The sequence below is a fragment of the Nycticebus coucang genome, chromosome 9 (genome assembly GCF_027406575.1).
Source record: "Nycticebus coucang isolate mNycCou1 chromosome 9, mNycCou1.pri, whole genome shotgun sequence".
Classification (NCBI taxonomy): domain Eukaryota; kingdom Metazoa; phylum Chordata; class Mammalia; order Primates; family Lorisidae; genus Nycticebus; species Nycticebus coucang.
Genome location: NC_069788.1, coordinates 37,353,956 through 37,381,284, shown reverse-complemented (window position 1 = coordinate 37,381,284; position 27,329 = coordinate 37,353,956). Strand labels below are relative to the sequence as shown.

The following is a 27,329-nucleotide window of genomic DNA, read 5'->3' as shown; positions in this document are numbered from 1 at the left end:
GAAGGCACCCCTTCCTCAAGTATAAAAGGCAGTTTTGTGTACGTGTGTCAGTGCACAACTTGGATAAGTGTCCAAGGCCTGGCTGGGGGAAGCAGAAATGTGGGTGGTGGTTCCTTCTAGATGTTAGAGTATCTGGGCATGGCCCACGTGTAAAGGAAGGAGGGAAACAACGACAAGGGGCAGAATGGGGCAGGCACTGGCTCTAAGCTTTCCTGGAAGCACCCACATTAAGTGTACCTGCTCCTGAATGTTGGTTTCATAAATGAACCAACTTTAACATCTGTAGAGCAGACATCCCACGAAGCATCAGAGAAAGCTGCTGCTGTATGGATAGGCCCCAAGGATTGGCCTGGGAGCTTTCCAGGCTCAGCAGGTGGGACCCCCCCTACACTCACACCTACTCCGGTGCATCAGCCCCACCCCCATTCCCCCCGGCAGGCAATGGTATTAGGTTCTCAATTGGAGGGTTGGATGCAGGCATTCCAGGATGGGAAAGATCCAACCTCTGGGAACATGAGAGTGTGGTCAGGACAGAACCGGTGTGTATGTGAGAGTGTGCATGTGTGTGCATGGCGATGTATGCTGGTGCATGGGCTTGTTTTGGAAGCCCACAAACTCTTCATCCACCCAGGATATGTTCTCATATGTTATATCCATGGTGTGAATGGACTATCTCAAGTGCGATGGTCAAGTGCAGTGCATAGCCGGAGCACACAGCAATGCACATAACTGTACACAGAAGTCCTGCCAAAAGCCCACAGGTGGCCCACTCAGGAAGAATAAGCTCAATTCCATGACTCCAAAAACATTGTGAACCCCCTCAATGCAGGAGAAGAAGGTCGTGGAGGTCATAGGATCACGGGATTAGGAGATTGCAAACTGGGTAAAAAAAATCCTCTCACCTACAGCTCAAGGTTGTAATCCTGGGACTCTGCTTCTCTAAGCTTTGTTCTATTTTCACTCTTCTTCCTCTGGGCCCAGTTCTCGCTGGCTGCAAGGATTTAGTGGGCACTTTTACCACCCATTCTTTGACATCCTGTGGATCTGAGTGTGGGCCATCACCTTCTCTCCTCTGCTCACCTCCTCTTGAGAGGGCCCTGCACCATCGACTCATCCGGGCCTTCTTTTCTCAGACCCAGAGGACTCAGGCCTGTGAGAAACTAGGGATCCATTATAGAAGGCCAAGGCGCCCTTGTCCAGGGAGTGACAGGAAACAAGACCTGTCCATCTTGGGTATCAGCCTCCTGCAGGCCTGAGCAATGGGGAATGTGATGGAGGGGAAGTCGGTGGAGGAGCTGAGCAGTACCGAGTGCCACCAGTGGTACAAGAAGTTCATGACCGAGTGTCCATCTGGCCAGCTCACCCTCTATGAGTTCCGCCAGTTCTTCGGCCTCAAAAACCTGAGCCCATCAGCCAGCCAGTATGTGGAACAGATGTTTGAGACCTTTGACTTCAACAAGGTGAGTGGCGGGGGCACTGCACCCACCCAGGATCTGCTCTCGTATGTTATACCCATGGTGTGACTAGACTACCTCAGGTGTGATTGCCAGGTAGGGAGCCTGACCAGCTGGGGGGGGGGGCAGGAAGAGAGGTGGGAATCACAGCAGTGTCTGCTGGAAGAGACTTCGTTTAGAAGTCTTTATTCAGGAGGTTGACTTTCAACATTAGGACTTTAATTCGCCTAATGTTTGTTGAACTTCTACTATGTATGAATCAGGCACTAGAGGATCAGAGATGAAGCAGGCCCCGTCCTTGCCTTCACTTTCTAAGAGGTGACAGAGAGGCCCACAAATGAGAGTAATCTGAGGCTGAATTGAATGGCTTCCCCTGCCTCCGCTAAATGCAGACCTCAGTTCACTCCAAAATGAACACGGGCACTTCCCAGTCACTGAGCACCTGCGATGTGCCAGTCCTACGCACAGTGCTTTTGCAAAGACCGTTTTAGGCTCCCAAGGTTGCAGGAGGAGGGGCAGAGAGCAGGGAGCAGGACAATGACTCTCTAGCCACTGCTGGTCTGGGATGGGCAGCCTCAGGTCACTTGGGCCACCTGTGATGTTCTGTGGATACTAAGATTGGGGACTGGCAGGATATCCAGGATATTCTCAGCTTTAAAGTACCCAGTGACCTGGCTCGGCACCCATAGCTCAGTGGTTAGGGTGCTGGCTGTATACACCGGGGCTGGCTGGTTTGAACCCAGCCCGGGCCTGCTAAACAACAATGACAACTGCAACAAAAAAATAGCCAGATATTTTGGCGGGCACCTGTAGTCCCAGCTACTTGAGGAGGCTAAGGCAAGAGCATCGCTTAAGCCCAAGAGTTTGAGGTTGCTGTGAGCTGTGACAGCACAGCACTCTACCGAGGGTGACATAATGAGACTGTCTAAAAAGAAAAAAAAATACCCAGTGACCTCAGTTCATCTTTTCTTAAGTGAGGCTGAAGGTCCATGTGGGGGTCCAATTGTATGCCTCCACAGTAAATAGCTGATGTGTTGGGTGAGGACTTCCAGATAAACTAGAGAGGACACTGGAAAGGGGAGCTTGGGACTGTGGGTATAGGCCCATAGCTTTCATCAGCTGAGTGACCTTGAGCCCATTCTCTCTCCTCTCAGCCTCAGATGGCATTCATATGCCACCTCTTGAATTTTTTTTTTTGAGACAGAGTCTCGCTATGTTGCCCTCAGTATAGCGCTGTGACATCACAGCTCACAGCAACCTCAAACTCTTGGGCTTAAGGGTGCTCTTGCCTTAGCCTCCCAAGTAGCTGGGGCTACAGGCCCCTGCCACAATGCCTGGCTAATTTTTTGTTGCAGTTGTCATTGTTGTTTTAGCTGGCCTGGGCTGGGTTCGAACCCGCCAGCCTGGGTGTATGTGGCTGGCACCGTAACCACTGTACTACAGGCGCTGAGCCCACCTCTTGAATTTTTGTCACATGCTAACATCACCTGATCTTTGGGTCTGCCATGCTCTGTAGGAGCATGAGCTAAGGTGCTCTTTGGTTTTTAATATTACATCTTCCATGTATTTGGAACAATGCAGTCAATATGTAGTGGTGAAAGAACCTAAATCCACAAATGTGGCTCCCCATCCACTGGCCCCTCACTTGACAGTGAAGGTACAATGGCTGCTGCCAGGTGCCCACTGAGGCCCAGAGGCTCCTCCCCTCTCTGCCCAAGCACCGTCATGGGCAGCGCTTCTAGGAAAGCTGGGCTCAGTGGCTATTTAAAACTCACTAATATTTGGGGTTAAGGGGCCAAAGCAGATTATGGGCTTTGAGTACAAGCCTCAAGGGCAGTATGCTGGTGTCCAAGGGCTTTCCCAAAGGAGGGACAGGGGAGGAGAGTACTAGAGCCTGTGGTGTGGAGACTAGCAGGGACAGAACCATCACTCTGGACCCCCCAAATGCTCCAGAAGAAGCAATAACTCATGAACAGGAGGTGGAATACGAGTCAGTGGTTAAGCCCCACCACCTTACCCCTAAACACACCAAAATATCTTGTCTTCTTGCCTACCAAGGAAATACTTTGTGCCAAAACATGACTGCTGAAGGACTCCCCCACCCCCACCCAATCACACATATGACACAAGCAGGGGCAACCTATAGACCTTGTATTTGCCTAACTGGAGTCATTCATATGCCATCTCTTCAATTTTTGTCACATGCTAACATCACCTGATCCCTTTCTTCCCACTGAAAGTAAATCAACCTCTTTTTTCTACCCTTCTTTTTGGCCTCCTCCTTTATTTTTTATTTATTTATTTATTTTTGAGACAGAGTCTCACTATGTCACCCCCTGTAGAGTGCTGTGCAGTCACAGCTTGCAGCAACCTCCAACTCTTGGGCTTAGGCAATCCTCTTGCTTCATTCTCCTGAATAGCTAGGACTACAGGCGCACACACACAACGCCTGGCTATTTTTTGTTGCAGTTTGGCTGGGGCTGGGTTCAAACCCCGCCATCCTCGGTATATGGGGCTGGTGCCCTACCCACTGAGCCACAGGCGCCGCCCAGGGCCTCCTCCTTTATGCCACACACATCCTTGCCTTAGGGCCTTCATGCTGCCTGCAACCCTCTTCCTCTGGAATTCTGCTTGGCTCACACCTTCCCCCACTGCATGTCTCTGCTCAAACATTAGTTTCTCACTAACACTTGTCCCGATCTCCTGGTGTAAATTTTATTTAAAACTGGGACTGGTCCACACCTCTTCATTTCTTAGTCTCTGCTTTTTCCCCAAGCACTTCACATCTTCTAAGACCAGATATTAAATTACATTCACACAAAATAAGCTCCATAAGGGCAGAAAGTTTTGTCTATTTTGTTCCTAGAACAATGCCTGGGACATGGTAGGTGGTAAATAAATATTGGTTGCATGAATGAATGAATATATGAGAAGACATGAGCTGGTTATGTATTTTATAATACACATTATACAAGTATTAAAATGAAGAGGATCTTTATGATGCCCACTCACATCCATCCATGGTATACAATCATCCTTTGGGTGATGCTGTCTTGACCTCTGTCATCAGCATGGAGCAGTTTAGCACCTTGGCTAGGAGATGGGGCACAGGACTGTGAAATTTTGATGCAGAAAGGAGTTAAATAAAATAGGAACGTGCAAGTGACCACCCACAGACCTATTTTTAGGTAAATGAAGTTTTATTAAGACACACCACACTCTTTTCTTTACAAACTGTCTGTGGCTGCTTTCATCCTAAAATGACAAAGGCTGGTTGGTGGCAAAGCTGAAATATTTACTACCTGGCCCTTCACAGAACAAGCCCCTGAGGTAGAAGATGTTTGTATCCTAGGGTATTGTATGGGCTGCACAGGCTTGGAGAGTGCAGCAGTGTGAGAGGGGAATGAGAACTGGGGGACAGGCTTTGCTTGCTTCAGAATTTTGCCTGGGCTTGGCTGTGCCTGGCAATCGCACAGGTGCACACAAATCAATGTAAATCTTCTATCCCACATTTCAGTCCTGTTACAGGATTTAGGAGACCCTGCTTTCTAGGTGAGGCTTTGTTATTCATTAGCTGTGTGGCCAAATCTTTCTCAACTTCAGCTTTTTCATCCCAGCGGAAACAAAAATCTTCACCTCATGGGGTAGCTGTGAAATTGAATGAGTAAAGTAAATAAACACTCTGTCCAGGAAGCCCACAGGGAGCACCATGAAAGTTAGTATTGCAGTAGTGTTATCATTGAATCTAATCCACATCACAATCTTGGAAAGTATATTGCCATTCCCATTTTAGAGCTGAGGAAACTGAAACTCGAGGAGATCACATGTGACCTAGCCAAGGTCATGCCTCTCCTAAGAGGTAATTTAGGTCTTTCTGACACAAAACCCCATATCTTTTCCATTGCTCCTTTTGGCTTTTTTTTAGACAGAGTCTCACTATGTCACCCTCGGTAGAGTGCCATGGTGCCACAGCTCATAGCAACCTTAAACCCTTGGGCTTAAGCAATTCTCTTGCCCAGCCTCCCAAGTAGCTGGGACCACAGGTGCCCACCACAATGCCTGGCTATTTTTTGGTTGCAGTTGTCATTGTTGTTTGGCAGGCCGGGTCTGGAATTGAACCGCCAGCCCCGGTGTACAAGTTGGTGCCCTAGCCGCTGAGCTACAGGCACTGAGCCTAGCCTTATTTATTTATTTATTTATTTTTAGCCTTTTTTTCTTTTATTATTTTTTTTTTTGAGACAGAGCCTCAAGCTGTCACCCTGGGTAGAGTGCAGTGGCATCACAGCTCACAGCAACCTCCAACTCCTGGGCTTACGCGATTCTCTTGCCTCAGCCTCCCAAGTGGCTGGGACTACAGGCGCCCACCACAACGCCTGGCTACTTTTTGGTTGTAGTTGTCATTGTTGTTTGGCAGGCCCAGGCTGGATTCAAACCTACCAGCTCTGGTGTATGTGGCTGGCACCTTAGCCGCTTGAGCTACAGGCACTGAGCCCTTTTTTCTTTTAAATTATGAAAGTAATACAGCTAAATGTAGAAATTTCCATCAATAAAGAAAGATAAAAATGAAAAGCATCCTCACCCTGTGTCCCCTTCTCCAGAGGAAACCTCCTTAGCAGTTTTCTTGCTTAGCTAAGCACTGTTGCTTAAGGGCCTTGCTCCATTCTGATGATAATCCTGGGAGGTGGGTTGGGATTGAATGAGTTAAGGTGGGTCAAAGCCCTTGAACATGGAAGCACCATGAAAATGCCCACTCTGTTCAAAATCTCCTCCGTGACTCAGAGTGGTTATGGCCTTGCTCAAGGCCACAGGCCAGCACAGAGCGGGAGATCTCAGAGGCCCCCCTGCCCTTCCTCTGCCACATCCCTATCAGCTTTGCTTGTATGCTTTCATGGACAGAGAGCTCATTTCACCCTTTCACCATGGGCAACTCTGCCTGGCCTTTTTTCTTTTTTTTTGAGAAAGGGTTTTGATCTGTCACCCAGGCCAGAGTACAGTGGCATCATCATAGCTCACTGCAGCCTCAACCACTTACACTCAAGTCATTCTCCTCCTTCAGCCTCCCCAGTAGCTGGGACTAAAGGCACATGCCACTACATGGGTAATTTTTCTATTTTTTATAGAAACAGGGTCTTGCTCTGGCTCGAGTTTGAACTCCTGTCCTCAAGCAATCCTCCCCACCAATCCCCATCAGGCTCCCGAAGTGCTAGGATTATAGGCATGAGTCACCCTGCCTGGCCAACTCTGCCTATTTAAGAGTTTTTCATATTGACCCTAAATCTGCCTCTTGGTAACTTTCTGGTTCCAGAGTCATGGTTTTAACTGGATTAACGGAGGCTGGAATTCAAGTTCACATGCTCTGAGTCCAGTGCTCTTTCCTTACAGCATTGAGTTTTTCTATAAGACACAGTCTTTCCACCCCCAGCCTCATTCTCACTGGTGGGAATGGGTAGAGGCAACCCCTGTGCACCTAATTCCTTGACTGGTGAACATTTTGGGGCCTTAGAGAAATGTCCTCCAAGAATGTCTTCTGCTACCCTTCCTCATGACTGACTTCTCTGACACTTGGTGGGATAGCACCTCCCCCAGGAAGTCTCTCGGATTCCTCTTCTTCTTGCAGAATTGGGTGCTCCTAATCTATGATTCTATCATGTCCCATCCATGTTGTTGCTGAATATAGACTTGACCTTTGAATAACTTGGGTTTGAACTCTGCGGGTCCATGTATATAAGGATTTTTTTCAGCCACACGTGAATCCAAAAGACAGTATTTTCATGCTGTGAAACCCATAATAGAGAGGGTTGACCTTTCCTATGTGTGGGTCACTATGAAAGTTTTGAGACAGGCTATGTTATGGTCCAATATTTCACTCCCAAGAAACACAGTCAACAGCATCCTTTCTGATTCACCTGTGCAGGTTTTCAATTTGCTTGGCTTATCGGTGTTACTGGGAGGGCTTCATTTGTTTCTGTCTGTGTGGATTTTATGTTTCTTGATTTTTGTGTGTCTGAAAATTTTTGTAGTGACCCACATACTCAGGTTCCACCAAGCTGCCTGCAGGACTTAAGTATGCTCAGATTTTGGCAGGGCTGGGAGGGTGAGGGGTAGGATGTAGTGGGTGGTTATCCTGGAACTGACCCCCCCCCATATATACTGGGGGAGATGACTGTTCATCATGATTGCACAGTGATCTCTTTATAATAATAATAGCATTAGCGGTAATAATAGGTAATGTTTATTGAGTGCTTACTATGTGCCAGGCAGTGTTGAGTGCTTTACATTCATGAATTTAATCCCATAACAATCCCATAGAAGTTGGTACTATTATAACTATTATAGATGAGAAAATCGAGGGCCACAGACATATTAACTTTTTTGTCCCCAATCCTACAGCTTTGAGGGAGTGGAGCCAGGATTCAAACTTGTGCCCCCAAACGGCACTCCTTAGGACACAGCTTATAGCTCGCTGGGTCCTGAATTCCCAGTCTGTCACAGCACATAGTATGTGCTCAGTAAATTTGGAAGCAAGCAGAAAGGCTCTCCTGGTTCCTTATCTCCTGCCCCTACCCCAGCTCCGCCTGCCTGCAGGATGAGAAACCTCCAAACTACGCCCTGGGGGTGCCGTTCCTCCTTCGGGTCACACCCTGTCTCCCACTCCCCCAACAGGACGGGCTCCAGCTTGAGCACCAAGGCAAGCAGGTAGTGACAGCTATAACCCAAAGGCCTGTGGCCCTGCCAGCCGTTCACCCCGCAGGGAGTGCTGGTTTTTCAGATTTGATGGGCATTCTCTGGGGCAGGCAGGGTGGGTCCGGGGAACAGACAGAGCTGGCCCCCCCTGGCTGCGACCCGGGGGTCCGTGCGTCCCGGGGGATCGCAGGGGGCCCGGGTGCACTCACGGAGGCTGTGCCCCCGCCAGGACGGCTATATTGACTTCATGGAGTACGTGGCGGCGCTCAGCCTGGTCCTCAAGGGGAAGGTGGAACACAAGCTGCGCTGGTACTTCAAGCTCTACGACGTCGACGGCAACGGCTGCATCGACCGCGACGAGCTGCTCACCATCATCCGGGTAACTCCAGGTGCAGAGGGCCGGCCGGGAGGGGCAGCGCCCGGGGTGGGGGTTGGAGCTGCGATTTCCGAATTGAGACGGGATTTGGGACTGCAGATCCTGGAGGCAGCTCCGGGCCTCGCCAGCCGCGCGACCCAGGCCATGTCTCCCCCCACCCCCGTCACGTGGTCCTTCCTCATGGACACCAAGAGACTCTTCGTTCCAGCTCCCCCTAAGACCCAGATACCGAGACCTTTACCCCCACTGCCAGAACAACATCTGACTGTCCCCACGCCCACCACTGAGATAGGATTGAGGACATGTCCCTTTACTACTGCGCTTCTTCCCTTCCAGGCCATTCGAGCCATTAACCCCTGCAGCGACACCACCATGAGTGCGGAGGAGTTCACTGACACAGTATTCTCCAAGATTGACGTCAATGGGGATGGTGAGGAGGCCCGGGAGGGACTCTCCGGCGAGGGTCACAGAGGGTGGGAGGGGAGGAGGGGCACAGGGGGCTCTCTGGCTTTTAGGGATTCCTGGACCAGACTCTGGGCTCTGGATTCCCCCCATACTCAGAGGCTATTTACCCCAGCGTTGGGTCTGTCCCCACCCCTTGCAAGAATCCAGTTCTGGGCCCTGCACTGCAGAGGTGAGCACCTTCCTCCCCATGGCTCCCTTTCTCTCTATCCCAGGGGAACTCTCCCTGGAAGAGTTCATGGAAGGAGTCCAGAAGGACCAGATGCTGCTGGACACACTGACACGAAGCCTGGACCTTACCCGCATCGTTCGCAGGCTCCAGAACAGCCAGGAGGATGAGGAGGGGGATGGTGATGGGGCCGCCGAGGCTGCAGGCTGAGCCCACCTCCCAGCTGCTTGTGTATTGGGGGGCGGGGTGGTATGGCGGTGCCTGGTGTCATTGTTCTTGTCTTAATTAATGCCAGATAGAATCTACTGAACTCAAAGGCTCAGCTTGCCTCTTTGGGGTGCATGGTGGCAGCAGTGGGGCAAAGGTGGGAGTCCAGAGCGAGGGACAGTGAAGAATGGCTTCTGGACACTTTGGGTGACTCAAGTGGTGGTGACACTTCCTGACTTCCTGCTGGGGGCACTGTTCATCTCACTGCTGTCCTCACACACCCACACCTCCCTTTCTCCTTCAGGCTGCTTTCCCAGCTTTCTCTACTATCTTGCCCAGTCTGTACTCCTCTAGACCCCAGAGCTCTAAGGCAGAGCTGGGCTGTCACTGGTCCCTGGTAGCTGCAACCTCAATGAGGATATTCCACTGACACTCCCATCCTGCCCTTGGGACTGTGGAGCCTACTGGTGGTTTGTGTTGCTTTATTCCTCCATTCAATAAGCATTTATTGAGCACTTACTAATGCTAGATTTTATGACTAATGCTAGACTGCAAAGGAGATGGTTCTCATCCTCCAGGAACTCATAGGCTAATGGGGAGACACACAGACAGACATCAGTGTAATAAAATATGCTAAGAGAATTTATGAACAGATTCCTGTAGAAGTCTGACTCAGAGGCAGCATCACAGAGGTGACCTTTGACCTTGGCCCTGAAAGCTTGGTTAGAGGTTGCACATGGAGAAGAAGGCGTGGGGAGGTTGAAGGTGGGTTCTCTGTGATGTATGTGTTGCATGTGGGAGGCTATGTGATGTGGACAGCAGCATTCTTAGGTGTAAATTGTGGGTATCTTAGGATTTGAATTTTACCAAATTTGAAATGAGGTGTTCACTTTTAGGGAGCACCTCCTAGAGTCCCCAGTAAGAGAAAAAAATCACAACTCCTTCAAGATGTTTATGATGTTAGCAAGGAGACATGGATGAAATGTTTGAATGACCGTGTAGATCTGAATCCAAATGTCTGCGCCATGCGTGCAGTCAGGCACTCTGGGAGGGTTTGTTCAAGTTTGGTGTGGGCTAAAGAGTGAAAGGAGGTGGATGGTACTGCAGAAAGTCTTCATTTGTCCAGGGGAAACTAGTTTTTCAGAAGAGTCTGCACAAGTTCCTCATACTCCCCCTGCTTGGTGGCATGAGGTACTCCATGGTTCCCTACAGATGGGTGACTCCTTAATCATTGCAAATGACCTGACCACCCTGGAATAACTGAAATCCCTCTTGCTGCAGTGACACCTGACACCACTTGCAGTCTGTTACAGGGGGGCCGCATCCCCATTCTTTGCACACTGCAACTTTAAGAATGCCCAGCCTCAGGCTCAGCGCCTGTAGCTCAGTGGCTAGGGCACCAGCCACATACACCAAAGCTGGCAGGTTCGAATCCAGCCCGGGCCTGCCAAACAACAATGACAACTACAACCAAAAAAATAGCCAGGCATTGTGGCAGGCTCCTGTAGTCCCATCTACTTGGGAGGCTGAGGCAAGAGAATCACTTAAGCCCAAGAGTTTGAGGTTGCTGTGAGCTGTGACACCACAGCACTCTACCCAGGGCAACATAGTGAGACTCTGTCTCAAAAAAAGAAAAAGAAAAAAGAATACCCAGATCAGAGATCTACCCATCCCCGTAGGTTTTGTCAGCTTGGCCCATGAATTACAGCTCCCTGTTGCTGCAGGAAGCTGGGGAGAGACAGAGGCTAGAGCAATTAGGATGATTTTTTTCAAAGATGCTGTTCTGGGCTTTGAGTCTTCACTTGAACTAGGTGTAGGGAGGTGTGAGGAGTAACTAAAAATCCAGGAGTAGGAGAGAGAAAACAAGAGAAAAGGAGAGTGAAAGACCAGATCAGAGAGTACACTAATAGGGGGAGGAGAGGGTGCATTTTCCTTCTCCTGTTCTGTCCGTCACTTGGACCACCACACTGGGCCTCACCAGCCTGAGCAACAGACGAGGGAAGGTGAAGACCAATGCTATGGGCAGCCTGGAAAAAAAGGAGATGACATTTCTGTTCCTACTCTTGCTGTCTGCCTCTTGGAAAATTTTGATAATTTACATTATCAGAGTTGGGAGGGTGTCTATGTATAATTAGGACATTCCCCAGTCTCATTCACTGCCACCTTCATGATTTGGCACCTATCTCTGTCCCACCTGGATTATTATTAATGATTTTTTAATCAATCATTTTTTACCTAAAATTGATTTCTAAAGGAAACTTCATTGAATATCAGACAAAATATACCTATGAAATTTCAGGTTCAACGATTTAGTTTTATTTTTTATACATCAACATAAAAACCTATCTATTCAAGGTAAAACAAATGTTTTTCCAGGGCCCACTTTTAAATCTAGGCCACTGGTCCTTGCTTAGTTTTTTCCAGGGGCCTGTGTTCCAAGGGGTCTGGGGGGAAACAAAGTTCCCCAGCCCCCTTCAACCAGAGCTGCTCCCCTTTAATCCAGTTTCTACACTGAGGTCACGAATAAGAGTTTTATAACAAAAAAGAGTTCCACGGCTAAAAAAATAAGAATCTGAAAACTGCTCACCTAGTTCAACCTGCTCACCCTTTGGGACAGACAACCAAAGTTTGGGGAGGGAAATGGTGGTCTTGGGTCATATGGCAGCTGGAGGCAAAGCCTGGCCTAGAACCCGGGCTCCAGACCCCAGGTTCTCCCCTGAGGCAGAAAGTTTCTCCATCCGAATCGTGGAAGGTCCATGCTGGGGATGGGGTCAGGGTGTGGCAGGTATGAAAAATGAGGGGGATTCTGGGAGGAGGCAGGTCGGCAGTAGGGCTGGGGGAGAAGCACCAGGCAGAGCTGAAACAGCCCCTTTAAGCACAGTTGACTCTTTCAAGGGGCAGGAGGACCACAGGCTGCCACTTACTTGCTATAGTTCTCCCTGTTGACACCATTGAGGAGGAGGAGGTTCTTGGCTTAAGTCCTAGCCAAGAAGCCTCCTCAGGATACTGGGGTCCTACCACATGCTCCCACCTGTTTTCAGTCTCAGTACCTTCCAGACTCTGCTTCCTACCAGTCTTTGCTTCATACCCCATAAGTGTGACCATTCTCATTGCTGGTTTGGCATATAGGACCCCCAACCCTCAGCCGACTCCTGCTCCTACCTGAGAGCACCTAGGAAACTGTGGGAGCCCCACACCACTCTGCCAAGGCATAGCTCTTCCAGCAGCAGCAGCAGAAGTGGGGAGTAACCAAGTTCCCTTCAGCACCCCGGGAAATCTTCCAGAATGGACTGTGCCCTGTTGGTACTTCAGACCCAGAATCCCTTCCCGTCCCCACTTGCCCCTACACAGGAGGTGCAAGAGGTCCCCTCCAGGGTGAGAGGGCATGTACAAGCGAAGCCGGAGACCCTCCCACTGCTCTGGAGTCCTGGGGGAGGTTGTAGACTCCTCCACGCTCCCAGGGCCCCAGACTCCTCCTCAGAACATGGCACTTTTCCGTCTCTGCTGATTGATCCAGCCACTGGGGTTCACGTCCATCTGTAGCATCTTCATCACCCACTTGTCACGACGGGCACCTTCGATGAACTCATTCAGAGACAGCTGGCCTGAGCAAGGGGTGGGAGAGATGGTCGCATGGGCAAAGGGAAGATTTGGGGATGGGGACAAGAAAGGAGACCTGGTCTCTTAGGCCACAGCCACACATCTTCTGCAAACTTGGGTCCTGAGCTTGTGGCCAATCAATTCTCTGATTCTCTAGGAGTCTCTTGGAACCTTTAAGGGGCTTTCTTTGCAGATGAATTGATGTTTCCCTTTTGCCTGGGGTACCTCTGAAATGCCGGGTGGGGCAGCCCTGCCACCCCGCCTCACACTGCCCTGGGGCTGGGCATTGGACTACAGGGGCGGGGGAGCCCAAGTAGCCCGGATAGAGGCCGCCCCAACACCTCACTCTTAAACACATCGTCACATTATCTCAACCACTATTATTATCCCTATTTTTCAGATAAGAAAACCGAGCCCAGAGTGAGAGGCTGAAATACTGTATTTCAACCTGGTCTGCCTGACTCCAGGGTTTCTGTTTTTTCTATCGTGGGTGCCTGACCCCCATCGACAACTCCTCTAGGAGTTTATCACTCCTTCAAACATTATGTGCTTCTGATGCCCTTTGTTAGGTAGCAGTTCATGTAATCTCCGCACCCTTGTCACACGTGAGGATATCAGTCATTGGGGATGGAGGGCCTAGCCAGAGACCACACGGCCTGAGAGTGGCTGCAGAGTGGACAGGCCCCCTGCCCCGCCACCTCTGCCCCTCTTACCATCTCCGTTCTCATCTACCAGAAGAAAGATCCTGTCCACAACCTCCTCAGGGGTGAGTAGCTGGCCCTGCTGCTCAGCCTCCATCTCCACCCGGCAGGCTTTCTTCAGCTTATAAATTGCCTGCAGAGAATACTCCGCTGTATTGACCAGAGACCCTGCAAGTTCCACCCTCACCCCAGTGACCACATCCCTCAGTGCCACCTCCCCAGCGCTGGCTTCCCGGCTCCGCATCTCAGGACCACATGATCCAGAGCCAGATCAAAACTGACCTGTCCTATGGCTGTGCTCTCAGAGCCCCTGTGGCTTAATTCCAATTAGGGAGTTCCTGGCCTCATATGCCACCCCACCCAATCCCAGCTGCATTTCCACTGAGAGCCACAAAGCCGAAATACAAAACCTCTGAGGGATGTTTAGGTCACTGTGACAGTCTAAACTCCACGCAACAGGGGAAGAATCAGAGATGCAGAGAAGCAAGACGAATTCAGAGCATGTTTATGTATATGTCTGTATATGTGTCAGATAGAAAGACACCTCTGGACTGGAGGGAAAAACAAGGTTTCTCCCTTGCAGCTTCCTCTCCAAATAAGACTACGTTTGTGGCGGCACCACTTAAGTGTGTAAGACACACAGCTATGAGGGCTTTCCTCAGCCAGACTGGGCCCTCTCTGAGGACAGGGCTATGTCTTACTGATCTCTGTGGCCTGGCCGCCCAGCCCAGTGCCTGGCACGAAGGATTCTCCCTGAGGGTGTCTGAGATCTGATGGGTTAATCAGCTCCAGCACATCCTAGGTTACTGAGCATGGACAGACTGCAGAGCTCTGTGAGTCCATTTCCTTCTCTAAAACAGGCCTGACAATGCCTATCTCAGGGTAAGACAGGGGACATGGCAGTCTGAGCTGGGCTGGGGACCTCGTCCCCTTGATAGTTCTTGCTAGCATTTTTTTTTTTTTTTTGAGACAGTCTCATTACATCGCCCTTGGTAGAGTACTACGGCATCACAGCTCACAGCAACCTCCAACTCCCGGGCTTACGCGATTCTCTTGCCTCAGCCTCCCAAGCAGCTGGGACTCTGGGCACCTGCTGCAATGCCCGGCTATTTTTTTGCTGCAGTTGTTTAGCTAGCCTAGGCCGGGTTTGAACCTGTCACCCTTAGTGTATGTGGGTGGCCACAACCACTGGCATAACAGGCGCCACGCCTGTTTTCTAATTTATTAATTTCTGCTCTTTATATCCTTTTTCCTACTTTATTTGGGTTAATTTATTCTTCCTTTGTCTAATTTCTTGAGGTGGCTTCTTAGATTAGATTTTCAGTCTTCTTTTCTTTTTAGTGTTTTTTTATTTTCCTTATTGAGGGACAGGGTCATACTCTGTCACCTGGTCTGGAGTGCAAATAGCTCACTGCAGTCCAAATGCCTGGGCTCAAGTGATCCCCCTGCCTCAGCCTCTTATTTTCTAGTATATACATTTTAAGGCTATACATTTCTCTGCTAGTCCAGCTTTAGCTGTATTCCATACATTTTGGTATATCATGTTTGCATTATTATTCAGTCCAAAATACTTTCTGTGTGTGTGTGTGTGTGAGAGACAGAGAGAGAATTTCACTGATTCATGGAATATTTGGAAGTGTATTGCCTAATTTCCAAACCAATGGGGATTTTCTAGTTATCTTTTCATGATTGATTTCTAGCTTAATTCCACTGTGGTCAGAAAACACTCTTGGAATGACTTCAGGTCTTCCTCTCCAGCCCCAGCTGGCCACGGGCCACCAGCCTCAGGGCCCCAGCAGTGCTCCTGTGCTCAGAGACACTGACCTCCACGATGTCAAGTAGCTCTAGGCGGTCGATGCAGCCATTGCGGTCCTTATCATAGATCTTGAAAGTCCACTTCAGCTTGTGTTCCAGGGTGCCCCTCAGCACGAGGTTCAGGGCTGCCACGTACTCCAGGAAGTCGATGGTGTTGTCCTGCATTGGGCATGGATGCGGCTAAGGCCCCTGCAGCCCCCAGTCCCACCTCCCCAGAATGCAGGGAAATCCTGTAGCCTCAGGGCTCTTTCTATTCCTTCCCACCCACATGGCCTCTGCATCTTTGCTCCTGCTGTTTTCCACTCCTGGGGTGGAGAACATTCTCTATTCTCATTCTGTATGATCACCCAACCTATCCATCCTTGCAGACTCAGCTCAAGGGTCCCCTCCTCCTGGAAGCCTTCCTTCTCAGCCACTCCAGTCATAGCGCTCACCTCCTTAGCACCTACTGTCTGTTCTACACGGTTTGGGACTTCCTCTGGCATTGTCACTTAACTCTTTCCTAAGTATGTAACATTATATGCTCCTGGTGAGGGGTTAGGATTGCCTTGTGTTTCTCCTCTATGCTTAGAAAAGCGTCACTTAAACAACGAGTTTGGAGCCAATGAATAGTATTTATGAATCAATGAATCAGTGATGGACTTGACCTACCTGAATTGGGGAATAAGATAATTTTGAAAGGAGATTAGAAAGCAGAGCTCACATTGAAATTTTCCTTTGCACTCTCATTCATCCGGAGTCTGAGGGAGGTGGACAGGCAGCGGCTCTAGCCCCTGACCACCTTTCAGCCTAGGTGACTGTCACACTGAATAACAGGCCTACCCCTGTCCAGGAAGGTTGGGGAGACACAGCTCAGGAGCTAAGTGGGCAGAGGCGAGGTCAGGGGTATAGTCTACTCTGGTGACTCTCACCAGGAAATAGAAATTTCTTGTGACAGAAACAGGACAGCAACTATTCCAGAAGCAGTAAGCAAGAAGTAGGAAGAGAACATTCTTGTTCTTCTTCTCCAAATGTGGTTAAGGTGAAAGGCTGCCGTTGGTGCCTACAGTCGGCTAGTTGGACCAGGGTCTCGCTTAGACGGCTCACTTATTCCAGGGTTGACACTTCTCCCCCGGGAGTGTCTGTCATTCATATGACTTTGTAGTCAGAAATGACACTGCTGACCCAGAGCTCCTCTGCCCCACTGAGTCAAGCCACCTGAGAGCCCCAGCCCCAGAGCAAGGGGTGCCTGGGTGAGCAAGGTTTGAGCAACAGGAAAAAATGGCAGAAAATAAGGAAAACAGCAAAAAGCCACAGGAAACACAAAACTAACAAACAGAACACAAACTAACGTAGTCAACACTTGAAGTGTTTTGCTCGTATCTTTTATATAATTCCCATACATATATGGTCCCCTTATCCTCCACCGTATAGTTCCCTAATTGAGGTCAGACTCAATAGGTTTATTTCTTGGATTTTCATTTAACATTTTCCCATATCTTTAAAATTATTTAAAATCTCAGCTTTTAGGGGATTTCTTGGGGAGAGGGGGTACTTGGCACGTCCTCTTTTGGTACATACTTCTAATATTTTACATTGCACAATGCACACCTTTGTGCGGGGATAGATGCACAACGTACACATTTCTGATAATTTGTTTTAGCAGCCATGGATTAGTAGTAGTAGTTGTCAGTTCTTTAAAAGGCTCTTTTCTTTAGTAGTACTTATTAATCTGACTAATACAAATCAATCTTGTGTTTCTTATTTAATGTGAATTGAGTATGAAATGCTACCCTTATTTTATCGATGAGGAACCTGAGCCTCAGAGGTGCCCAAGGCCACCCAGCCAGCAAGCTACATATTTCCTATTCACTGAGTTGGAAAAACTTTCGTTCTCCAACCACGTTTTATTTCTGTCTAGCAGACAAGCCTGGTGTCTGGGGGTGCAAGGGGAAGAAGCCAAAATACCAAAGCCACTGACAAATCCCCTGCTCTCCTGATCTCTAGATTTTCCCTCATCCTTTGTGCAGAACCGTCTATTCTTTTTTTTTTAATATTTTTTTTATTTTTAATTTCAGCTTGCTTGTTCATTCTTCTTCATTTGAAGTACTCTTTCTTTTTTGTTCATTTTCTTCTTTCTCTGGCGGTGCTCTTTCCCATTGCCTCCCCGGTAGCTGGGATTACAGACGCCCACCACAACGTCCGGCTGTTTTTGATGTTGTTAGTAGAGACGGGGTCTTACTCTGGCTCACTGCTGCTCATAATGGTCTCGAACCTCTGAGCTCAGACAATCCACCTGCCTCGGCCTCCCACAGCGCTGGGACTACAGGTGTGAGCCACCACGCCCGGCCTGGAACCTTCTTCTATTCATACAACATCCTCTGTCAACATCATTCAGTTGCCACATGAACCTCTTGCCTTGTACCATGTATGAGGCATATTCTAAGGTAATCTCTAGATAAGTCATCTCACCTGTGAGGTTACTGCACACCCCAGGGCCATTTCTGGGAAACTTCCAGCTGGAACTAATTCCATCTGCTGTACACTGGTCCTTGTCAGTTCCAATTACCCACGAGGGCTGAGAGTGATGGAAATGCCTCTGCTCAGTAATAAGATGGGCGTGTCATCTGCTCTGTGGTATTATCTGCCCGGTTTCTCCCTAAATTGGTCAAATTTGTGCACCAGCCTTGACCCCAGTGCCTGTTACCTAAGAATTATAAATGACATTTGATCATTATCCTCCATTTTCTTCCACTCTAGGGCATCATAGGGCAACTGTCAAAGAGAACTACAGCAAGGCAGAGCTGCAGAGGTGAGGTGGCCCTGCCTCTTTGCCTCCACCAAACCCTTGTTTCCATCAACTCAGGTTTTGACATTCAAACTAGATTTATGAACTCTTGATTTTATTTGCTCTAGAAATCTTGGACCAATTATCCATAAATGAAACTCCCTGATATAAAGATATGCCAAGGTGGGTAATGCAGTCAGGTGTAGGTTTGGAGACAAAGACCAAGTGGGAAAGAAGGCTCAGTCCCTGAGAGAGGAACTTAAAATGTCTTCTAGGGAAGCACTTCTTTACTGCAGATTGCCAACTAATAAATAGAGAAGGGACAGTTGATAGAGTTAGAAAGTTTTTTTTTGTTTGTTTTTGGCTGGGGCTGGGTTTGAACCCACCATCTCCAGCATATGGGGCCGGCGCCCTACCCCTCTGAGCCACAGGTGCTGCCCATTTTTTTTTTTTTTTTTTAAAGACAGGGTCTTGCTCTGTCCCCTGGGCTGGAATACAGTGGCATGATAATAGCTCATTGTAACCTTGTACTCCATAATCCTCTTGCCTTGGCCTCCCAAGGCAGTGAGAGTACAGTCAGCTGCCACACCTGACCAGAGTTAGAAAATTATCAATGTATGCCAAAACTAGTGAATTAAATTTAATGAGCAATAGGACATTTACTTAATATCAAGGTATATCCCTGCAAGAAACTTATTAATAACAAAGAAAACAAAAAGTAACTTCATGGAGAAACCTGGCAGACATTACCATAGCCAAATGGTCAAAGTCAACTACCCAGTGATGGCCAAACTGACATTACCTACCTGACGATATGGTGGACCGAGAGGGACACAACATCACATCACTGGCAGTTCTGCAGGAAGTTTAAAACCTTAATCTTATCTGGGGAAACATTAGACACATCCAAACTGTGGGGCGTTCTACAAAAGACTTGGGTTGCCATCATCAGAAATGTCAAAGTCAACAAAAGAAAAGTTGATATTAAAGGTTCCAAATTACAGACTAAGGAGATACAAGTAAATGCAATGTGTGATCAGACCACGGCGGGGTTGGGGGAGAGGGGAGGAGCAAGCAAGCAAATAAGCAATCTAGCCATAAACACTACACTACTGGGACAATTTGACCAAACTGAAGTGTAAGTTATCAATTAGATAACAGATTTGTGTTAGTGTTGAATTTCCTGATTTGATAATGTATTTAAAAGAATGTCCTCATTCTTAGAAAATATACAATGAAATACTTTGGCCAAAAAGAGCATAATATCTTCAACTTTCTCTTAAAATATGTATATGTATATATTATGCATTACATATGCATTTGTACATATATAATAATACATTATATATGTGTATATATAGGCAGAGACAGAGAATGATAAAGTAAATAAGGCAAAATGTTAATAATTGGGAGATTTGGGGTGGTGCCTGTGGCTCAGTGAGCAGGGCGCTGGCCCCATATACCAAGGGTGGCGGGTTCAAACCCCGCTCCGGCCAAACTGCAACCAAAAAATAGCCGGACGTTGTGGCGGGAGCCTGTAGTCCCAGCTGCTTGGGAGGCTGAGGCAGGAGAATCACATAAGCCCAAGAGTTAGAGGTTGCTGTGAGCCGTGTGATGCCTGGGCACTCTACCCGAGGGCGGTAAAGTGAGACTCTGTCTCGACAAAAAAAAAAAATAATAATAAATAATAGAAATAATTGGGAGATTTGGACAAATTGTACATGGGAGTTACTTGTATTATTCTTATAATTTTTCTGTAAATTTAGAATCATAGCAAAATTTAAAAAAAATCAATAAAAGGAAAAACAACAGTTTAAATATTATATGCTAACTTATAAGAAGAGATGATATATAATGCCTAGGAGATTAATAATCCCTTTTGGATCTTGAATTGTTATTGCACTGATTTTTAGATGAATATGGGAAAAATTGCTATCTTTACTGTATATATATTTATAATAGTGGTTTGCCATATATGACCTGATATATTTATTTACTTTTCTTATGATGACCACATATTTTAATAATTCATTTTCTCTCTTTAAAAAATCCTGCCTCCAGGTGGTGCCTGTGGCTCAAGGAGTAGGGCGCTGGCCCCATATACCAGAGGTGGTGGGTTCAAACCCAGCCCCGGCCAAAAAAAAAATCCTGCCTCCTAGGCAAGAGAACTTGACTGGTTGTCAAGACCCTTGAGTATATGACATTGGGCGAATGAGTTCACTTCCTTTTGCCTCAGCTTCCCCATCATTTAATTGAGAGTAACAAACATACACCTCTCCCTCACAGAGCAGCTGCTGACTCAGAGGGGCCTGGGGAGAGAAGGTGCTCTGAGAAGCCTGAGGCTGGCTCTGTGCCCGTGGGGTATCGATGTGGCCCAACTCTGAGGTTGGTTCTGCTGCACTGAAGATGCTGACCCTGCCCTCCCACCCTGGACACTGAGGGGACGGGCACCCAGGACAGGGACCCAGACCTGAAGTGGCATCGCCAGCGCTTCACTCAGAAAGGGATGGTTTCTATGCACTGAGAGGTGGGGTGCGGACGGCTCCTCCAGATTAATTATCTAGGTCCAACCCACCTCTCTCAAACTGGGGGGCTGAAATAGGTAGTTGAGGCAAACTCAATGGAAAAGGATTGCAGAGCCACTGGTCTGGATAACCTTCAATAATCAAGGGGTCTTTAATTGAATTGAATTTTTAATTTTTAACTGCTAGCGCCACTGGAAGGCCAAAAGAAACCCTGGGCTTTGAATGACTTCATTAAATCTTTCAAGACTTGAAGAGTTGAAAGGAATTTCTGCAGTAATTCACCCTATCTCCCAGTCAGCACAGGAGCCTTTTCTGATTTTTCTGACATGAAGACCTGACGTGCCTCAATTCAAAGAATCCTCTTTGGCTCCCTGTGTTTAGAGCGATGCGAGGTCTTGTGGATGTGAAAAAGTAGGTCTTTGGGCTGCAGCACTTTGGCCAAAAATACCCAAAGAGAGGGCCTGGACAGTCTGCCAGTCTATCTTCCTCTCTCTGGACCAGATACAGGGAGCATCAGATGAAAGCTGAGAGGTGGAGGGAGGGAAGGTGAGGCAGAGAGGAGGGAAGAAAAGATGGGAAAGGGCAGAGTGACAGGGGGAGAAGAGTTTGGGGAAAGAGTGAGAAGAAAAAGGAAAGGGGTGGCCAGGAACAAAGTACAGAGAGGGGGAGCAGGAGGGCTGGGGGCCTGGGAGCCCTCCCTGAGGACGTGGAGAGACTCCACGTGGATAGACTCCAGGCAGAGGGGGCACCACTGGACTGGCCACTGCTCCTCCTCCATGGTGACTTACCCCGTTCTTGTCAAAGGCTCGGAACATGCCTTCTACATATTGTGTGGCCTCCTCATTGCCTGTGACTTTGAAGAAGCGCTTAAACTCGTGCATGAAGAGTGTGCCGCTGGGACACTCCACCACGAACTTCTTGTACCACTCCTGGAGCTCTGCCACGTCCATCTCCCCGGCTGCCTCCGCCTCCTCCCAGCTGAATTGCTGCCCCATCTTGGCCCCAGAGGAATGTCAGGGAGCAAGGGTCTGTCTCCTCCCAGGCCTCTGCTGGTTGATCCCTAGGCTAGGGCCCTCTTCCTCCCTTTCCAAGTGGCTTGACCAGCTTCTTCCTCATCTCCTGGCCAACTGAACATGAATGGGGATGAAGGAGGCAGGCGGCAAGGGGGTGGGTCCAGGCCAGCTAAGCCTCCCTAAGACCATTAGAAGATTCCCCCTAGAAGGTCTGACCTCCAGCCTAATCTTCCCCAGCCTCACCTCCTCCCTTAGCCTTGCCAACCAAGCTGGCCCCAGAAGACGGAAGAGGGAGAAGTGGAAGAAACTGAGAGATTGGCAGAGGGAGCTGGATGAAGTCAGGACGAGAGGCTGGACCCGCCCATTGAACATGCTCTTTAGTTGGGTTCGAGTTAGTTAGTTTAGTTCGAGCTGCTCCAGAGAGGCCCATTTTGGAGACAGGAGACTCAAGTCCAGAGAGGAAGCAAGACCAACTCTTAGCCCACAATATAGACTCTGCTGGTGATCTGGACTTGCCCCATACATACATGGTCTAGTGGAGAAGAGGCAGAGACTATGATGGGAAGGGCTCTAGCGGAACAACTCTGTCCCAGTGTGTGAAGCTCCCTTACAGAACATGCCTTTGAGCAGAGAAAGTTTTTCATTTTCTGATTTAAAGTGCAAATGCTTCCCTCCAACCCTTTGCCCATGGTGCATTTCTCCCATTTCCTCCAAAGTACTAGCATGGAAGAAGGATCTGGAAACATGGCCTAAAATATCTTTGAAGGTCCTTACTTTCATATTAAAGGCCATGCAAATTTACTTCTAAATTAGTGATATTTTCATGCTTATTTTAATGTAATATAAAAATGACACTGCCAAGAAATCAGAAGAACTGGAGCACTGATTTTTTTTTTTAGAAGGTGATAATTCCAGGAACTTGGCCCTTAATCCCAGTGTGGGTCTGGCCATTCCCCGCTGGGTGTTCCTCCCTGAATTGTTGGGCATTTCTCCAGGCCTGACCTTATCTCCCACTGTTCCCCAGGCCTTGCCGTCACCAGTTTCTCTCCTGCCTCCACACATCCCCAGTCTCTCAAAGTTCTTATAACTTTCTTGCCACTCCCGAAGGAGGAACCCTAGTTCTTCTGTCATCCTTTCAAGTACTGGTAGATTTTTTTCTCCCACATCTCACAAGCTTCAAAGTCTAGAGAGCAGAGCTAGAGTCTTTTTGCTCTTCACTGCTGCTTCCAAATGGCCTTTCTTTTTCCTCCCTCAAAAATGGCAGTCCCTTTGAAGCCATGTCCAACTCTGCCCCACTATTTATTTGCTCTTCCTCCTGACCGTGGTTTACTGGTGACGTTATTGCTTGTCTCAAATTATCATTTCAGTTATTTCAGTGACTTCAATATCCAAGTGATAAGGAGCCTCAAAACTCCTTGGTCTCTGCCTTAGTCTGTTTTGCATTGCTGTAAACACAGGCCCGAGACTGGATAATTTATAAAGAAAGGAGGTTTATTTGGCTCATGGTTCTGCAAGCTGTGCAAGAAATACAGCATCACTTTCTGCTTCTGGGGTGAGCTTCATGACAGAAGATGAAGGAGAGCAGGTGTGTCACATGACAAGATAGGGAGCAAGATGGGGACGGGAGGAGGTGCCAGGCTCTCTAACAATCAGACCCCACGTGAACTAACAGAGGACCCATGCATTACCCTGAGGACAGCACCAAGCCTTTCATCAGGGATCTGTCCCCACAACCCAAACACCTCCCAGTCAGCCCCACCTCCAACAGTAGGGGTCAAATTTCAATATGAGAGTCAGAGAAGACAAATATCCAAACTGTATTCTTTGGTTCCAATGAGCTTTCTTCCACCTCACCTTGGCCTCCTATTCACTTGTGGTCCCTGAGCAACAGGATCTGGGAGCCTATTAGAAAAGCAAATTCTCAGGCCCCAACCCAGACCTACAACAGAACCTAGAACTCTGGGGCTAGGGCCCAATAATCTGTGGGTTTTTTTGTTTTTTTTTTTGATTGATTGATTGATTTATAGACAGAGTCTCACTTTGTCACCCTTGGTAGAGGGCCATGGCATCATAGTTCACAGCAACCTCAAACTCTTTTTTTTTTTTTTTTTAAATCATAGCTGTGTACGTTAATGCGATCATGGGGCACTATACACTGTTAGTGCATAGTTAGTGGATAGTTTTAACCAGGGTCTGATTTTGCCAAGTGAATGGTGAAAATGTTTGACACATTTTCATCACACTGGTTAACATAGCCTTCCTGGCATTTTCAATAATCTGTGTTTTAACAAGCCCTCCAGGTGCTTCCAATGTAGCGAAGGTGGAGGATCGCTACAGCAGGCCTCGTCACCAGTTTCTCTACTACCTCTGAAACAGTCAAACACTGCCTTCTCTCATCGGCACCTCTCCTTCCAACTCAGGTATTCTAACACCTTTGCTCCAGTAACTTGCAACCTTATGAGGACTTGCAACCAAATTATCTAAATTTTTTTCACATCTATCACCTAGCTCACAGCCTCTCATTCCATGGCCCAGCACCTTTGCCATTTCCTTGTCATGACCTTGATTTTGTGTTCCTCTCCCCCTAACCATTCACTCGGCAAAACCAGACCCTGGTTAAAACTATCCACTAACTATGCACTAACACCTTACCGCACCATGGAGACTGAACACTGCTGGAGAAAATCATAAAATCATGCTGGCTGCACACACTTCAGATAAGGCCGGACAACCTACTGCCTGCTCTTCGCTGCTGAATTCCCTCTCCTGCTCGATGCAACACCTATGCAATGGTGCTTCCTGCCCTCGAAGCTCCCACTCACTCCCACGTTCAGCTGACATCCTTGTTGCAAACGTCACAGAGAAACAGATGGGCCAGGAACCGACTCATCTTCCTGCCAGTGTCCGCCAGCTTCTCTGGCCCTCTGCTGTCATTGGAAGCAGCGTGCCCCCCCTGCTCCATCTGCCATGTCAGCCCCACCACTGCCTCCTAGATGGCATCTCTTCCTTCACTGAAAAACTTCATTCTTGCAATTATTCCCTTTCTCTTTTGCAGCCTCCATTTATCCCTCTCTAACGGATCATTCCCATCAGCATTCAGATGTGCTTTAATATCCCCTTTATTAAAACAAATCAAAAATCCTCCCTTGACCCTACATTTGGGGCCACATTATGACTTCCATGGGCCCTATACAGTTTTGCCTTCATGGATCACAATATAAACCATGATACAAAAATATTAAATAAGTACTAATCATTACTTTAGTGTTCATTTTTTATTTTGCTTTTAAAATCAGAGCATCACTAGCACCGTGCCTGCCTGGTAAGCTGGCCCTGCCCACGCTCCTCTCCAGGGACCGTCCTCATTTCACTCTTCTTCCAACAAAATCCCTTGTGGCAGATGTATTTCCAAAAACAAGTTCTAGCCTCTTCCAAGACTGGTATCTCCAAAAGTTCTCGTCTGTTTATTCTTCTTTTCAACATGGATGAGACTTTTTGGTGACTTTTTGGATGAGACTGACTTCCAGGGCTAGGTCATCAAGTGACTGGGTCCACCTGGCTGCTTCTCAAGACCTGCCCAGGAGCCCAGCCACTCATGCTGTGAGGAAGCCCAGAGCACGTGCAGGGTCCTGGCCGACAGCCAGCCTCAGCCACCAGACACTTTGCTGAGTGGGTGAGTGAGCCAGTCTTCTGGTGGCTCCAGCCCTAGCTGAGTTAAACCTACAGTGGATGTTCATTTTTTATTCTGATGTTTTAAAAAATTAAAAATATCAGGTCCTAGGCACGGACTTTATTGCACACTTTTAACGACCCCAGCTTATACCAAATGGAGCAGACACTGTCCCTGCAGAGCCCTGACTAAATTGCATAGTTGTGCGCAATGTTGTCACTGTTTTTTAAGCTATTCTGTGTGTGTTTTCTTTTTCTTTGAGACAGTGCCTCAAGATGTTGCCCTGGGTAGAGTGCTGTGGCATCATAGCTCACAGCAACTTCCAACTCTTGGGCTCAAATGATCCAAGAGGTAAGAGCCTCGGTTTTTCTATTTTTAGTAGAGACAGGGTCTTGCTTTTGCTCAAGCTGATCTTCAACTCGTGAGTTCAAGTAATCCACCAGCCTTGGGTCTCCAAGAGTGCTAGGATTACAGGCATGAGCCACAGCACTGGCCTGTGTATTTTTTAAGGTAGCAATAGATAACTAGAATATTCTCAAACCTACTTTGCATCCTCTTTATCTCTTATTTTCTCAACTTACTCCAATTGAATGTTCACTCCCATCATTCTACAGAAAAGGCTTTCCGTGGTCACCATTGACCAACTTTTCTTACCCTGCCACAGATTTCATCACAGTTCACCAAACTGAATTATTTCTCCTGGTTTGTAGGCCCCATCCTCCTCTGATTTCACTCCACCCTCACTGATTGCTCTTTTCCTTTGCTAGCACCTCTTCTTTTTCACCAAATCTCTAAATGCTTGGGGCTTCCCAGGCTTGTCCTCAGCAGTCTTCCTCCACCTATCTATACTCTCTCCCTAGTCAGGGGTGACCAACGGTTTTTTTCTCTGCTGCACACTGGAAGAATGAGTTGTCTTTGGCCACACAGAGAATACACACACCCACTAAGAAAGCTGATTAGTAAAAAATAAAAATAAAAATAAATTGTCTGCGCGTACTTTTCATATCTGACACCACAGATAAGCAAAAAAAAAAAGTCCTCACAAAATCACCATGTGGTCCACAGGCCATAGGTTGAAAGACCTCTCATTCATTCCCATGACATTACATACTGTTTATAGGCTGACAGCTTCCCAATGTGCATCTTCAGCCTGAACTCTCCCCAGAACTACAGAGGCATATAGCCAACTGCCTACTGGACATCTATTCTCAGATTGCAAACTTAGCAAGGCCCAAACCAAACTACTGATTTCCTCCCTAAGTCCCTCTTCAACTCTCCCCATCCCAGTAATGGCATTACCATTTATCTAGTTATTTGGGCCCCAAACTAGGAATCCTTCAATCCTCCTTCCCTCAGATCTTATTTCCGTCTATTAATAGTGCCTATTCAGCCCTACCTCCAAACTATATTCTGAATCTAACCTCTTCTTACCACTCCCATTCCTGCAACTCTTGTCCAGGCCAGCATCAGCTGACCTGGTCTGCTGCAGCAGATCCCTAACTGGTCTCCCTGCTCCCACTCTTACGTTTTTTCCTTTCTTTTTTTTTTTGAGACAAACTCTATGTTGTCCAGGCTGGTCTTAAACTCCTAGGCTCAAGTGATCCTCCCACCTGGACCCTGCCCCTTCTTGGAAGCCAGAGTAGCGTGTTCTAGCAAAAATCAGTTGCTGTACTCTCCTGCTCAAAACTCTCCCATACACACTGAGAATCTGTGCTTATTACACAGTTTAGCTCCATCCTATTTCTGTCTTTGTGTCCCTCTATTTCCCTCTGCAAATAGGGGTCTTTGCATCTATTGCTCTACCTCAGGGTGTTAACGTGGCTGCCTCCTTCTCAATGTTCTTCCCCCCTCAAAGAGAACTTTTCCTACCTCCCCCTCAGGTAGCC

General features: G+C 47.9%; 2 protein-coding genes across 2 annotated transcripts; one reads left to right on the top strand and one right to left on the bottom strand.

The window, feature by feature from the left end:
- The first annotated feature begins 1,259 nt into the window (after window positions 1–1,259).
- Window positions 1,260–9,594, top strand: GUCA1A (guanylate cyclase activator 1A). Its single transcript, XM_053602730.1, has 4 exons — window positions 1,260–1,460; window positions 8,368–8,517; window positions 8,851–8,944; window positions 9,192–9,594. The coding sequence occupies exons 1-4, from the start codon at window positions 1,260–1,262 to the stop codon at window positions 9,353–9,355; spliced, it is 609 nt and encodes a 202-aa protein (XP_053458705.1). The 3' UTR covers window positions 9,356–9,594.
- Window positions 9,595–11,710: 2,116 nt separating this feature from the next.
- On the bottom strand, window positions 11,711–22,022 carry GUCA1B (guanylate cyclase activator 1B). Its single transcript, XM_053602644.1, has 4 exons — window positions 21,549–22,022; window positions 15,478–15,627; window positions 13,666–13,786; window positions 11,711–12,957 (listed from the first exon to the last, which is right to left on the bottom strand). The coding sequence occupies exons 1-4, from the start codon at window positions 21,753–21,755 to the stop codon at window positions 12,830–12,832; spliced, it is 606 nt and encodes a 201-aa protein (XP_053458619.1). The 5' UTR covers window positions 21,756–22,022; the 3' UTR covers window positions 11,711–12,829.
- Between the last annotated feature and the right edge of the window lie 5,307 nt (window positions 22,023–27,329).

Coding starts and splice junctions, on each gene's coding strand:
- GUCA1A (XM_053602730.1), top strand. CDS start 1,260: ATGGGGAATGTGATGGAGGGGAAGTCGGTGGAGGAGCTGAGCAGTACC. Junction 8,518..8,850: donor AGCTGCTCACCATCATCCGG/GTAACTCCAGGT, acceptor CTTCCCTTCCAG/GCCATTCGAGCCATTAACCC. Junction 8,945..9,191: donor GATTGACGTCAATGGGGATG/GTGAGGAGGCCC, acceptor TCTCTATCCCAG/GGGAACTCTCCCTGGAAGAG.
- GUCA1B (XM_053602644.1), bottom strand. CDS start 21,755: ATGGGGCAGCAATTCAGCTGGGAGGAGGCGGAGGCAGCCGGGGAGATG. Junction 13,787..15,477: donor AGCTACTTGACATCGTGGAG/GTCAGTGTCTCT, acceptor TATTCTCTGCAG/GCAATTTATAAGCTGAAGAA. Junction 12,958..13,665: donor GGTAGATGAGAACGGAGATG/GTAAGAGGGGCA, acceptor CCCCTTGCTCAG/GCCAGCTGTCTCTGAATGAG.